The sequence below is a fragment of the Sphaeramia orbicularis genome, chromosome 11, assembly GCF_902148855.1.
Source record: "Sphaeramia orbicularis chromosome 11, fSphaOr1.1, whole genome shotgun sequence".
NCBI classification, from domain to species: domain Eukaryota; kingdom Metazoa; phylum Chordata; class Actinopteri; order Kurtiformes; family Apogonidae; genus Sphaeramia; species Sphaeramia orbicularis.
This window is the reverse complement of record NC_043967.1, coordinates 22,720,760-22,735,058: the sequence shown is the minus strand read 5'-3', so window position 1 is coordinate 22,735,058 and position 14,299 is coordinate 22,720,760. Positions and strand designations below refer to the sequence as shown.

The 14,299-nt window shown below is 38.7% G+C and overlaps 1 protein-coding gene across 8 annotated transcripts in view; it reads right to left on the bottom strand.

The window, feature by feature from the left end:
* The window catches only part of col16a1 (collagen, type XVI, alpha 1), a 144,569-nt gene extending 130,671 nt beyond the window's left edge, over nt 1–13,898 (bottom strand). For 3 of the 8 annotated variants that reach the window (XM_030147683.1, XM_030147684.1, XM_030147679.1), the window contains exons 1-2: nt 13,610–13,897; nt 1,451–1,538 (exon numbers count right to left, since the gene is read on the bottom strand). In XM_030147683.1, the coding sequence (XP_030003543.1) occupies nt 1,451–1,526 (76 nt within the window). In that variant the 5' untranslated portion in view covers nt 1,527–1,538; nt 13,610–13,897. Of the gene's footprint in view, nt 1–1,450; nt 1,539–13,609 lie in introns of all 8 variants that reach the window. The other 5 variants (XM_030147680.1, XM_030147681.1, XM_030147677.1 and 2 more) reach the window with 3 other exon arrangements.
* Nucleotides 13,899–14,299: the final 401 nt, after the last annotated feature.

The following is a 14,299-nucleotide window of genomic DNA, read 5'->3' as shown; positions in this document are numbered from 1 at the left end:
TGGAAATTAATATTTGATTTTTTTAAATTTTTTTTTTAGTTTGGTTGTTCAGAAGAACCAATAAAGGCTCCAGTTTCAAAGAACTGGAATTTTCTGTCAATGATTTAATGGTTCAAGCTTTAAAGGGTTAAAGTTGAGGACGTGCTGTAAGATAATGTATAAAGTGTAGGCAAAATAAACAGAAACCTTCAACCTTCTCCTTTTCAGTCTGACTGTATAAATTAATTATTTAATTGGTGAAGTTTGTATTATAAATTTTCGTATCATGGAGTGATTGTTGGATCTATGGATTGGATGGATCTATGGACTGTGTTTGTTCTTTAGACTGAAATAAAACAATAAAAACAAACAAAATATAGCAGGGAACTACACTGCTTACTTTTTGTGTGCAAAAGAATAGTTTTTGGTGGGTGTGTGTAGAGATACATTAACCCTTTCATGCATGAATTATGAGAACCTTAGTCACGATTTTTTTCTTGAGTGTTTTTATTCTTCCTTAGGCATAAAAAAAACCAATGTGATTGAGTTTTTTTTCTATAGAGTTACAAAAATATCCATGCATTTCCTTTTTGAAGTAAAGAAACGTGTTTAAATATCAGAAATTTAAACAATATCAAAGTGATATGAAAACAATGAAATCAAAACATTTTTAATGCTGCTAATCTGATGTCTTCTCACATTTTAACATATTCTAATGCTAGTAATTACTCACTTCATGGAGATAATATGCAAAAAAAACCTTTTTGTCTAACAAATAACAATTGATTTATACTAAAACATATCACTGCAGATCAGGCTTATCAAAAACAGCAAAGTTATAGTAATGGTATGAATGTCAGGGTATGAGATGGTGCGTAAGTGTCCACTGTGTTGGCTGATATGAAACTAAAACAACAAAACCCATTAGTATACAAGAGAACAGCTGGAAAATAACTGTCCACTGGAGGGACCTATGCATGACAGGGTTAAAATGAACACATTAAAGAAAAGCTCAAAGGCAAACACATTATATTGCAGCAAAGCAGGACACATAAGAAGACAATTACATGAAAATAAACAAAAAAAGCGTATTGATTTGTGTTACATAAATAGACATCTGACTATTCATGTGCAGATCATATGTTAAATCAAATACAGTACAAACCCTTCCTTCCTTCTCCAATTTTCACATTATAACCACTCCAACATGTGTTTTATATTTTTTTAATGGAGGAGAATCTGGGCTTTGCTTTTAATGGATGAACAGCCCAAGCACCACCCCTGGCCTTCAACATGTATAATTCACAGCTCTGACAGCAGGCAGCACAGGGATAAATGAACAGAACTCAACATGGCAATGCAACGGTTTTCATGCTATGATTAAATATATATATATATATATATATATATATATATATATATATATATATATATATATATATATATATACATATATGTGCTATAAACTCACCTTGCGATGATGTCAGGGTGTCACATGATCCAAAGCTGAGCGCCAGCAGCGTCAAAGAGGAGCAGAGAAGCCACATGGTTTCACTCCTCTAATGAAGAGACAAACAAAAAAAGGAAAGTCAAAAAAGTCAAATCCTTCCTTCATTCTGTCAGTAAGCCACCCAGCTTCCTCCGTCTGCCGACAGCTGTGCATTATGCTTGACTCCAAAATAGACATTGATGTATATTTATGAGTCAGTCACAGTTGATGTGTTAATTATGTGGTATGATGCGGGCTTTGTTATTGGCATATGAATTAACCTGAATGTCTCTCATTAAGGAGTGTAAGTCTATAAAGTCTGATCATAGTCATTATCCTGTCCATCTGGTTGGCCTTTGACTGGGCAGCTGTGACACCCACACACATGCACACACACACACACACACACACACACACACACACACACACACACACACACACACACACAAATGCATGGGAATATATGAGTATACTCCTACACACTTGGCCAGAGGGAAATAAAACCATCCCTAAAGTCTAAAAGAAAGTGCTGCTGTAAACAAATACACAATGCATAAGGAAGACACCAAAGCAAAGCGCACACATGAAAGTCAAATGATTTACATGCAAGCCGGTTGGTCCAGAGTCAAACAGACAGTGGGGCCAAAACACACAAACACATCTGGAGACTATTCCACTGGAGTCGTGGTTGTGTTGCACCAGATGCTTCCACGTGGCTCGACAACAAGCACACGCTCACTGCGCACATTAAAATGCATGCCATGTCTGAATAATCATTATATTTGGTCTCAAAAGCCCCCCATCTCTCTTACTACAACCTCATTTCTCATAAACACACATGCACGAGAACGAACACACATAAACACACGCTGACGCCGCCCACTCAGGCTCGCATAAACACATCCCAGCTGACCTGGACTTGCCCCCGGCGTACGTGTGTGTGTGTGTGTGTGTGTGTGTGAGGACCCTATAACTCTGCAGTGTTTACAGGTACAGCAGGGCCCTTAAGGCAGTCAGGCAAGCAGACTGTGTCTCTGTACACACACCTGTCCCATCTGCCAGGAGAAATGACCCCCGTGCTCCCCCGGGGGTACACAGTGTTGTGCCCCCGCCCGGTCGAGGACACAGTGTGAATACTGTGTAGCCTGACCTGAGTGCCTGCAGCACACCGCTAACAGACAAAGTGGTGGAGGACAATGTTGTGCATGCCCCATATTGTGAGTTACGCATTTAATTTCAGGGTTGCTGACCCAAGGTGCGGTTCTCTTGCTTGTATTCTTCCATTAAAAGATGCCTAGTTACAATTTATTAGGTTTTACTAGTAAAAAAGAAATAAAAGGTCTTTGGGTTAGTATGTCTCTATTCAAGCTATGACAGAGTTCATCCATTTTCTGAACAGTTTATCCTCATGTGGGTTGTGGGGATGACGGAGCTTATCCCAGCTACCAACAGGTGAAGGTGGAGTACACCATGGACATGTCACCAGTTCCTCACAGGGCTGACATATACAGACGAACACCCATTCACTGTCCCGTTCACACTATGAGCGATTTAAGCTGACCATTGAACCTATTTAACCTGTCAGCTCATTTAAATCAGGCCTGAAAACATTATTGTTTACTACAGCTTTTGCTTAAACTTTTAAATAATGTCTTTTAAATGATGATTTTAATGTCTATTTTAATTTTAAAGTTAATGTTTTTTAATATAATTAATATCTTTTATTTTAACCAAGGTTATAATAGTTTTGGATTTTTCATTATAGTTTAGTTGTATTTAGTTGTGACTTTTTTTCTCTAATTCAGTTAGTTTTAATTAGTTTTTAGAGCAGGTTTGCTAGTTTTTATTAGTTTTAATTTTTTTTCTAAATGCTTAGTTTTAGTATTAATTTTAGTTTTGTCTTATCTTTTATCTTCTTCGCTGTCGTATTCAAATAAATCCTGACAGGACTCCAGGAATCCATGTTTCCAGGTAGAATGGGGACCAGAAGGCGACTCTAAACGACAAGTGACGAGATGTGACGGACCGTGAAGTGTCGTATGGTGCTGCTAGCTAAAATTGCTAGAGAGAAATAAATTGCTTTCGTATCAATCCGACATTGACAAAGATGAAAACGAAGGGAATTTTATCCATAATTTTTACACGTTTTAGTTAGTTTTGTAAGCTCACAATACAGTTTCAGTTAGTTATCATTTTTTTCTTTTAATTCTAGTTTTTATTTCAGTTAACGAAAATGTTTTTTCAATTCTAGTTTTCGTCATTTTGTTAGTTTTCGTTACAATAATAACCTTGATTGTAACTTTCTCTCATCTTAAATGTATTTTTATGCCTCTCCTGTGACGTTTTTATGTTTTATATAAAGCACATTGAATTGTCCTGTACATGAAATATGCTCTACAAATAAACTTGCCTTGCCTATTAAGTGTATCTCTGGATGGTAGGAGGAAGTTAGAACATGTAAAGTCCACACAGTAAAGCCTGCTACATACAGAGACATTTGTTTGTCTTCTCGAGGCAACAAATACAAGAATAAAGTTTGTTCTGGCCAAGACATTTTATACTTCACAAGAAAGTCAAGTCCTGAACTCAAGGGGGGTGGGGGTCCTCTGCTTTTCCGCATTAACCACGCCCACTCACAACAGTTCTTGTACACTACATGAGATGCAGCAAGAAGAAAATTCTCTGTTCCTGTGGAGTATGTAGCAGGATTTAAGCCCATACCAGCTGGTTCTGGAATTGAACCCAAGACCATCTTAATGCAAGGTGATAGTGCCAACCACTGCACCATCGTGCCATCCCAAAAAAATCAGATCTCATTTTTTTTTCTGTTATAAACAGTTTATTATTTTAATCAATTGTTTTCAGGCTACACAAGCTAAAGACAAAGATTAATTTTTTAAAAAAGTCTTTATTTCCTTAAACTACAGGCCATGTGGGACAAGAGAAATACATGCATAATTATATTGTAATATATTAAAAGAAACAAACAGATTACAATTGGAATTTTTTCTAAGTAAGAAAGATCTCTAAAGGAATAATGTAAATGTTGTGATGTTAGGATGAAAAATCTTGATTAACTGAATTGATTGTGATTAATTGTGATACATTGTCCAGCCTTACCAACACATTTTTAAGCCTATTTTGAAGTAGTGTTGGATGATACTGCTAAAAATGAGCGATCTACTACTACTACTAGGACTCCTGCGATGAGGCGGGTGTCCCATCCCGGTGCGTTGAGCCGACCAGGTGAACCAGTGTTTTCCATCGCTGGCGGTCTTGTGCCAGCTGCTCTGCGTCCTCCATGGTAACTCCATGTTGTTGGAGGTCGCCCGCAATGATGTTGAGCCATCGGGTGCGGGGCTTGCCTCGTGGTCGTTTCCAGTCTGCAGCCTTTGGGTCAAACTGAAGGATGGCTCTTGTTGGATGGTCAGGAGGGAGGCGGAGGACATGACCGAACCAGCGGGTGCGACGTTGCACAGCCAGGCTGGATGCTTTGGGCTGGCATGTGCGGGCTCCAAGCACCTCATTGGAAACCCGCTGAGGCCACCTGATGTTTTCGATGGTTCTGAGAGCCCTGCTATCAAAGCCATCTATTCTGGCAGCCAGAGTCTGGTTTAAGGGCCATGTTTCCTGAGCCATAGAGCAGGATGGAGAGGACGGCAGAGTTGCTTCGTCCTGCGTGAGATGGTCTGGTCTGGTGGTCAGTCAGCTCATATAACTAATGATTACAACTGTAATCATGTTTTTAAAGTTTAAATGTGGATTTGTGCAGCTGTAGAAAGCACATACAACTGTAATTATTCAGGGTTTTAAACTAGTCCTATTGTCAGAACATGACAAATACTTGCTAAACAGCAAGCATATTTCATCTCTGCATTTCTTATATTTATGGTTACGTTAATTCTCAAACCCTACAATGAAGTAGGGTTTGTTGCAAACTGAAAAACTGTGCAATTTTGCAAAGAATTTCCTATGGTAGCATGAGGTGGATTTGACCTTTTTCATGAAAGAGTTCATGCATTTAATGGGAGAATATCTTTGATGACTAGTCCAACATATAAAACATTTAACTCACATGACTGATCACCTGTTTCCAGTTATAGAGAAGAAGAAGATGCTGACCCTAGCATCTTCCCAGATAGGCTACTCCCATGAAGCACATGCACAAGGCTAACCATAGCAACAGGTAAATATAAATTCATGAAGAGACCACATTATTCCTCTGGATCATCCATGAAAATAAATGGTTCCTGTTTCATGACCTCTACTTCCACTCTTCTAGTCTTTTGTGAAATAGCCTATGACTACACAGTTCAGATTATCGATTTCAAGTAAGTACCTAACGCTGATTTAGATTATCTTTGGAGTGAATTTTACTTCACAGTTTCATCAAATCACAGACTATACTGGCGTGCTTTATGTAAAAGCATATGTAAAAGCAACTATGCAAGAAGCTTAGTTTAAAAAATGTTTTCCCTTGCAGTTGCACCAGTGGAAGGTTAATCAAAGTGTCAGACAGCTGTGTTTGAGCACTCTAAAGCTGCAGCCATTATTATAGGCTTCATGCCACATGATCACAATAATAAGAAAGTTCACACAGTACATAATACATAATGCATCACAGTCCAGAAAACCCAGGCTGAAGGAAAAGTTACAGCTCATTGCTATTATTGTCTGGCTGTAATCCAAAACTATTTAATAGGCTTCCTAATATGTGTTACAATGGATGTCTCTTTTTCCCCTTGTCTTTCTGTATTCTATCCATGAGTCCATGGCCACCCAGCTGGCTATAGCAGATAAAGGAAATGTGCAGGGTTAGGCCACCGGTCTTGGCCGCTAGGCTGGCCCTGAGCCTGGTAAGCAGGCCTGCGAGTGATCAGGTCACCGAGTATGAAGCCAATGCAGGAAGGAAAAACAATAGCAGATTTGAGTGTCTTCCAACAATAAAAGCCTGCAGATAAGCACCCCTCAGACTGAACTGGTGACCAGCATCGACAATCACAACACCCCTCATTCCGGCGTCGGCCTGGACATTGTTTTGACAGTGTTTCGGCTTTAAAGGCGCAGGACTATTCAGTGGTTCAAGGGGTCACTTTGGTCCCATGTCCAGACAGTTCACCCATCGTCTATTTATAGCAACAGACTTCAGTTCCAGTGCTGATTATGGCTTGATTTTTTTTACTTTATCGCATACAAAAGAGGCACTGTTACTGGGTGCAATTTGTGTTCCACGCTTAGCAGTTTTTGTTGTTCCACATTTCATCATGATTGCCATCATTTACGGATGGAACAGCAGCCTGAGCGCAAGCCTGCTTAGATGAACAGACTCTGACAGAATTAAATGAAACATGTCCTCTCAATGGCCCAACAAGAGAACTGCTTATTAGCCATCTAGACACGGTTGATTAAATAACAGTGTACCAGTAGCCCACTGTTTAGACTACTTTGCATCTATTTAAATGGGAAAAGCCTGCATAAATGCGTCAGTCATGTAATAAGTGTGGGTTCACTGCTCTTCCAGCTGTCTCTCCCAGTTTATTGCAGCACAAAATCTAACGAACAGCTTACTCACAGGATATCTGCTTTCAATCCCGCTGGATCTATATCACACATACAAACGCACATTCAAGAGCACTTTAAGCTACAAAAACAACTTCCTGATCGGTCTTCGGGGTTGAGACCTTTATTTAAATCCCCAGAAAAAGCCTCTCTTAGGCGAGGATGTGTAAGGAAAAGAGCGTGGCGATAACACAGGAGGCCTGCATAATGCATAGACAGGTAAATGTGCATGAATACATTTACCATCAGACAAGTGCATTCATAAATACTATGTGCCACAGAAAGCAAGGAGGGCAGAGATGGAGCTAGTCAACACAGAGATGTAGTCAGAGACACTGAACCCCCAGAGTGTCTGAATGACAGGTAGGGAGATATTTATGCAAACAGGCACACACAAAGTGCAGGGGGAAAAGTAATTGTGAGAGAATTTCCATGATTGTTGCATTGTTGACAGCTCTCCAGTCCTTAACAGAATAAGTGATTTAGAAAAACAATGCATGGATGATGACATTTGTCAGGTTCTGGTCATATTTGTAGAAGGCGTCCCAACATGTCTGCCCGACTTATTTGAGTTGCAAAATAAATAAATAAATAAATAAATGTTGCCACTGTGTGTTTCTGCAAACATGACGTTTCTGAATCAAAAATACATTTCATATCAACATTTGCTATTAAGGGATTTAGGGATGTTGTAATCACACCAGGCACCAGAATTTGTCTGGATTTCCCTTAGTTGGCAAGAAGTGGATGGGGTGGATGATGGATATATAAAATTCAAGCTGTCTGTAAACTAAAAGTATACTGAACAACAAAAGAAACGCAAGTTTTGGTCGTTAATTTAGGCAAGAGTTCAGCTGTCCTGTTGAGTTGTCAACTGAGATACACGTTACAATAAGTGAGTTGTAACCATTGGAGCGTGTGTTTGCAGGCGAACACGACCACGAGTGGTGTTGAGCACGTGTACAAAGTATCGGAGGTGCGGTACGTTTTGAGTGATATGGTAGTGGGAGCAACAAATGGGAGTGGCAATTCCCTTTGTTTATCCGGGGGCTATAAAAAGAAATGGTAAGATTCAAAAGTTACTGCATTACCACGATGCCTCGCCTTAACAATAATCTGAGAGAACGCGCCATTGGTATGCTTGATGCTGGTTTAACGGCTCGCAACGTTGCCAGACGTCTGCAAGTGCACGAGTCCACCATCAGTAGGCTGAGGACACGATTCTGTGACACAGGGACCACTCGGGACAGACCAAGATCCGGAAGACCACGTATGACCACCTGTAATCAGGATCGCCATATTCGCTTGGCCCATCTCCGTGACCGTCAACTCAGTGCTACAAGGACAGCAAGAGAGACCCACTGTAAATTTCACAGCTGGATATAAATATCTCATATGAAACCAATATTCATAATAAAACTCCCATATAAACCAATACCAAAACATACTTGCGTTTCTTTTGTTGTTCAGTATACTTTGGATAAAGCTAGGAAAAGATTATCTAGTTCAATTATTACTAAATACATAATGTTACAAGTAGGGATGCACTGATACCGATAACAGTATTGGGTATCGGCCCGATACTGAGCATGTGTACTAATACTCGTAATCGTAAAAGTGCTCCGATACAAACACACCGATACACCTTGACGGCAGCGTGACGTTCACCTCACAGTGCAGCAGGTACGGGGCGGAGGTGTAATGTCAACAGTGCGGAGATTTTTTAAAATAAACAACAGTAACAAAAGTAACAGTGACTGAAAGTTACGTTAAAGAAACAGACAGATACGGATGGTTCGTACTGTCCATCCTCTGCGTAAATTCCGTACGTAATTCTGTCTGTTTTCCAGGAGCTAGTGGATGCGTACCCAGAGCCATATAAAGATCATCATATTATCTTATATATAAAACTCTGTGTGAATCTAGACGGAGAAGCAGTACCACCGGGAACTGTGGAGGTAGCAGATCTGTTCAAAGAGCGACTGTGTGAGTTAGAGAAAAACTACTGACATATTTATGACAACTACCCTCATCAATATCAACATTAGTATTACCTCCTCTGTCGCCATTATATTTGTTATTATTGACTTTCTTCTTCTTCTTCTCAAAAAACTTTACTCTTCTTTGTGGTATTTGTCCAGTATGGTTAATTAAGAGTGGCACCCCCTGGTGGTTTGATTGACAAACGCTCATTCCAATGCATTAAATGTCAGTAGCAGCACTTGTTACAGTCAGACTAATGACAATGACAATAAAGTATATTTTCAAAAGGAACTAAGAACTGTAATGGTATTATTAAGTACTTATATCGGTACTCGGTATCGACAAGTAATCAAATGTAAGTACTTGTACTTTGTAGTAGTGGTATTGGTGCATCTGGAAAAAAGTAGTATCGGTGCATCCCTAGATACAAGAGAGTTGTAAACCCTTATTCATATTATTTCATGTCAGCCTAAATAAAAACAAGTCACATATGAACATAATTTCAATGGGACAAGGCTACAAGGCACTGTTAGTAGTGAAACGACTTAGGAACAGATGCAGAAATGTGGATATGCTGAAATGAAATTCATCTGTGAACTCATCTGTGCAACGGACACAGTTAGTTCTGGTGAGTGGGTAGGCCTGTAATAACTATTACACAGTTGCCTTATTACAATAACATGAGTTAATTATAGTTTAAGTAATAATAATCATCATCATCATCATTTTCAGTCACCTGAATAAAAACAGCTGTTTGACAAAAACACAAAAATATCATATTCTATCACTATGTCTGCTTTACTTTTCACTATTTGACATTGAATGACATCACCCCACTGCACTACTTTCTTCTATTGTTATCCATCAGTATCAGTCAGTATATAAGTATTAGTGCTAAATGTCGATAAATGGCTCTTCTTTGTCATTAGGTGTGCCGTATATGTATAAGCTTTTGTTAGGCTTACACTATTTTCAGAGCCTAAAAAAACAGAAAAAAGCCTATTCATTAATAACAAATGCTCGTATGACAATTAATCATCACTTAACTCTCATACCGTGACAGCCCTGTCCCAACCATCTAAAAAACATTAACCTTGATTTATAAAGTCTCAGCACACACAACGCTGGTTCATGGACTTTTGGATGTGCTTCAGGCCAAACCTGAGTGTGTAATGAAAGCCTGTTACAACAAGGAACTGGATGAGAATAAAAGTAACTAAGGACACCCTGAGGCTTTCACATAAACTTCAAATATGAACTGACCGGGAGAAACATAAAGTTACAAACTACCAAAGTTATATCTAAGGCACTCAGGAGAAGCAAGTTTGGACCTGCCTTACATTCTGGCCAGCATGTAAGGCTTTTACTTTTTTTTTTTTAATTAAAGTTTTTATTGCTTTTATCATATTTTCAGTCATTTACAAAAAGGAAAAAACAAAGTGAAAAATAAATAAAAAAGAGAAAGACAAAAAGAAAAACAAAAAAAAAACAACAACCAACAACGTGAAAAGGCAGCCGCAACCCCCCCAGCATCCCCACAATTCTTATACATATGTATATAGGGGTGTTAGAAAATACTGGTTCTGCAATATATCGCGATATTTCATTTCACAATACTGCATCGATATTAAAAAATACTGTATCAATATTTTTAGGTATTTATTCAAATGCAGATATGGCAGAGGTTCATTTTTATTTTTTTGTTTTTCTTTATTGTTTATATTTTATTTATTATTATTTAAAACTGTTTTATTAAATAATGGTTATTTGAAGCATCCTAAAAGCACGTTTTACTGTCTGAGAGGCAGATGTTAGTTCCTTTGTTGGGATTGCACAAAAATAATGTTACAATGTTAGTTCTGAACTAATAGAATCTGAACATTTGAACAGGATCTTAAACTGTAATATCTGTAAAACATAATTTAAGTTTTAACACAGGAACATTTTGTGATATAGCATTAGATCCTGTTGTGATCCGATAAAAATGTGTTTAGCATTTGTGCATTTTTCTGGTGTAATTCAATTCTTCAAGGAAATAATCATTTTAAAAAAAAGAAACAAACAAAAAAATTGCCTTTTAACAGTATCATGATATATCGTGATATATCATATTGTGATCCTAGTATTGTGATTTGTATTGTATCAACACATTCTTGACAATACACACCCCTACATGTATACATACACGTATAGCATGTACATAAACACAAACATATACACACACTGTCCACCAGCCCCCCTCCTGTGCCCTCTTTAAGACATTGTCACCATTAACGTTTGCCCTAGCGTTAACCTTAGCAATCATATTATTCAAAGGCAGCAGTTTCTGTCATGAGTTTAAGCCACTCTGTAAACTCTGGCCTATGTGGGCTCTTCCAGTTCTGCAGAATAAGCCTGGCAGCTACAATAAGTCCCACTACTATCACTCCAGACTCTGCTTTAGTCACACCTGATGGCATGAGAGCTCTATCCTCCAGCAAACATCACTGTGGGGATTCCAGTTGATGTCATAAGGCAGTGGTTCCCAACCTTTTTTTGGTTCATGACCCCATTTTAACATCACAAATTTCTGGCGATCCCAGACATTCAAAATTGAGACATTTTTTTGCTAAAATTAATTTGTTTTTGATGATAGTTTGCTATACTATGTTGCAAATAAATGTTCATTTTAGACACATTTAGTCTATATAATTATTATTATGGACAGAGGCAGAAAAGCCAGGTGTAGATTACTGCACAAAGTGAGAATTTTATTTTCCTTGGTCAAGATATGTACAGTCAGTCCAGCTTGGATTTACAAGGCTGACAATTAATACTGAACAAACAATAACTCAAACTATGAATTATGAAAGAGCTGCAGCATCTGAAACTGACCACAGTGAACATTTGAAAGATAAACAGTACCACAGTGCTACAGTTTCAGCTTCAGTTTGTCATGTCTTTTATGGACTGGGATTGTCTCTATCAACTCACCATATATTTTTTATTAGTATGTTTTTATTATTTTTTTATTAATTACTAGAAATTTCTGGTGACTCCATTTGAATTCCTGGCGACCCAATGTGGGGTCCCGACCCCAAAGGTTGAAAAACACTGTTGTAAGGCTTTTACTTGAATATTTGTGAATGAGTGCAGATGCAAAGGCGAACAGACTCTGGTTCAACCTCCATGAAGTGATGACATAAAGTGAGGCCTGGTCTGACGTTGTGAACTAGTTGGCCTCCAGCCTGTGCTGCGCTCGGCTGAGTCAGCCTTCAACAAGCCAATAGATGACCCACTGCTTTTCTTCAGCTTGACTTTACATTTCTGATTCTAGTATTCACTTCACCACTGACCTGAAAAGCTCCAAAAACATGATACGATACGCTGCAGGCCCACAAAACACATGCTTGGATTGAAGCGGGTATCAGAAACAGATAAGTAGTGCATGGCCTACAGTTAAACACAGCGTACGCAGCCTAAAGCAGGTTAAGTGAGCAAGTCTTAATGTGCAGTTAAATTCAAGGACATCAATTTGTAACACTTACAGGGTTATATTCCCTACGGTCTGATGAGGAACAACAATCTGTCACTGCAAGGGAAAAAAAAAACACCCCAAGAGATGGTGTAGGCGAGAGTTTCCAAGTGTTTTAATGTCTAGGACTCTTAGATCTTAACATTGTTATTGACCCATCAAAAAAAAATGTTAAAAAAAAAGATCAGTAGAGGTAGCAGCTGAGATCAGATCAGTGAAATCAACCCAGCATGTTCTCTGAAGACACACATCTGTTATTTAAATCGTTTCAAAACAGAGCTGTTCCATATTTTTGCCGTGATAACTCACAGCAAAGTTTTTTTTTTTTTTTTCCCTTTTAACCCTGTGGGGCTTCTGTGGGACTCAGACAGGATGCAAAAGTCAGCAAACATGGGATGTCTGAGTAATGAGGAACACAGATGTGACTGTGGCATTCAGCCTTCTCCTTTTCTTCCTTTCTTTCTTTCTTTTAGTCTCAGGTAAAGAAAAAAAAATGCACTTTTAACAGCAAAACTTCAAATACACTCAAGGCTGTCCTCAGATGTTACTCCCTCAAAATATAAAAAAAAAAAAAAAAAAAAAAAAAGTAGTGCTTGGAGGGGTTTCCACGTCACAGGGGGTTGGATGTAAGCCACAAAGATTTATAGTAACAAGACAGCTCATAATGTGTTGCTTGGCTTGTATATGAAGGAAAAAGCAGCATCACTTTTCCCAGCAGCTGAGCCAAATAATGATATAAAAAAGTTTCATGCAAAATCCACAAAAACAACCAAATCTAACATAATAAAAAATAAATAAATAAATAAATAACAAAATTCCACAAGGAGATGAGTTCATTAAAAATCCTAGTATCATTTATATCCTGTCTAATATTAATTGTTTTGCACTAAATTTATTATGTGATCATATGGACTCGTGCACAAAGCACTGAGTTTGTGATTTGGCACAAACTCAATGCGTAAATTTCACAGTTAAGTTGCACTAAAGTCACACTTAAATCCCAACAAAAACTCTTGTAACACGCACACATCAGCATTATCCGTCTCCGCATCGAAGAAAAAAAAAAAAGTCAACAAAAATCATACCTTCAACTATTGATAAATCCACAACTTTTCACCTCCACATGAATCCCTCCGTGCGTAAAAGTATCCAAACAGTCTGAGGAGGCGATGCAAATGGAATTCAAATGTAATCCAGTGTGGGTTTTTTTTGTCCCTGTGACTTTTATTCTTGACGCTTCTTCTTCTTCTTCCACGGAGAAAGGAAAGAAGAAGAAAGAAAAAAAAAAAAGTTACTGCAAGATTGTCCGTGTCCAACTTCTTTCCCCTCCCCACTCTCCCTCCTCCGCGCTCCACGATCCAAATCCCCAGCCTGTCTCACTCGCCGTGCGTCTTCCCACTTCCTCCACCGTTTTCTCGCTCCGTCTCGGATTTTTCATTACATTCTCACTCTTATAATTCTCTTCCTGCACCCCCCACCCCTTCTCTGCATTGGGAGACCCCATCCAGACGTGTAGTGACATCATCCTGTCCAAGACGCTGGAAAATGAGCCTGGGGCCTTTCCTCTGATTTCTCCACTAACTTTTTCCAACCTTTTTTTTTTTTTTTTTTTTTTTTTTTACCTTCTTTCTTACCCTTTATCCCTCACAATGATCATCGTCTCTCACCTCTTACACTGTAAAAACAAACCTTTAGAACACAGGTGTCAAACATGCGGCCCGGGGGCCAAATCCGGCCCGCCTACGGGTCCAGTCCGGTCCTTGGGATGCATTTGT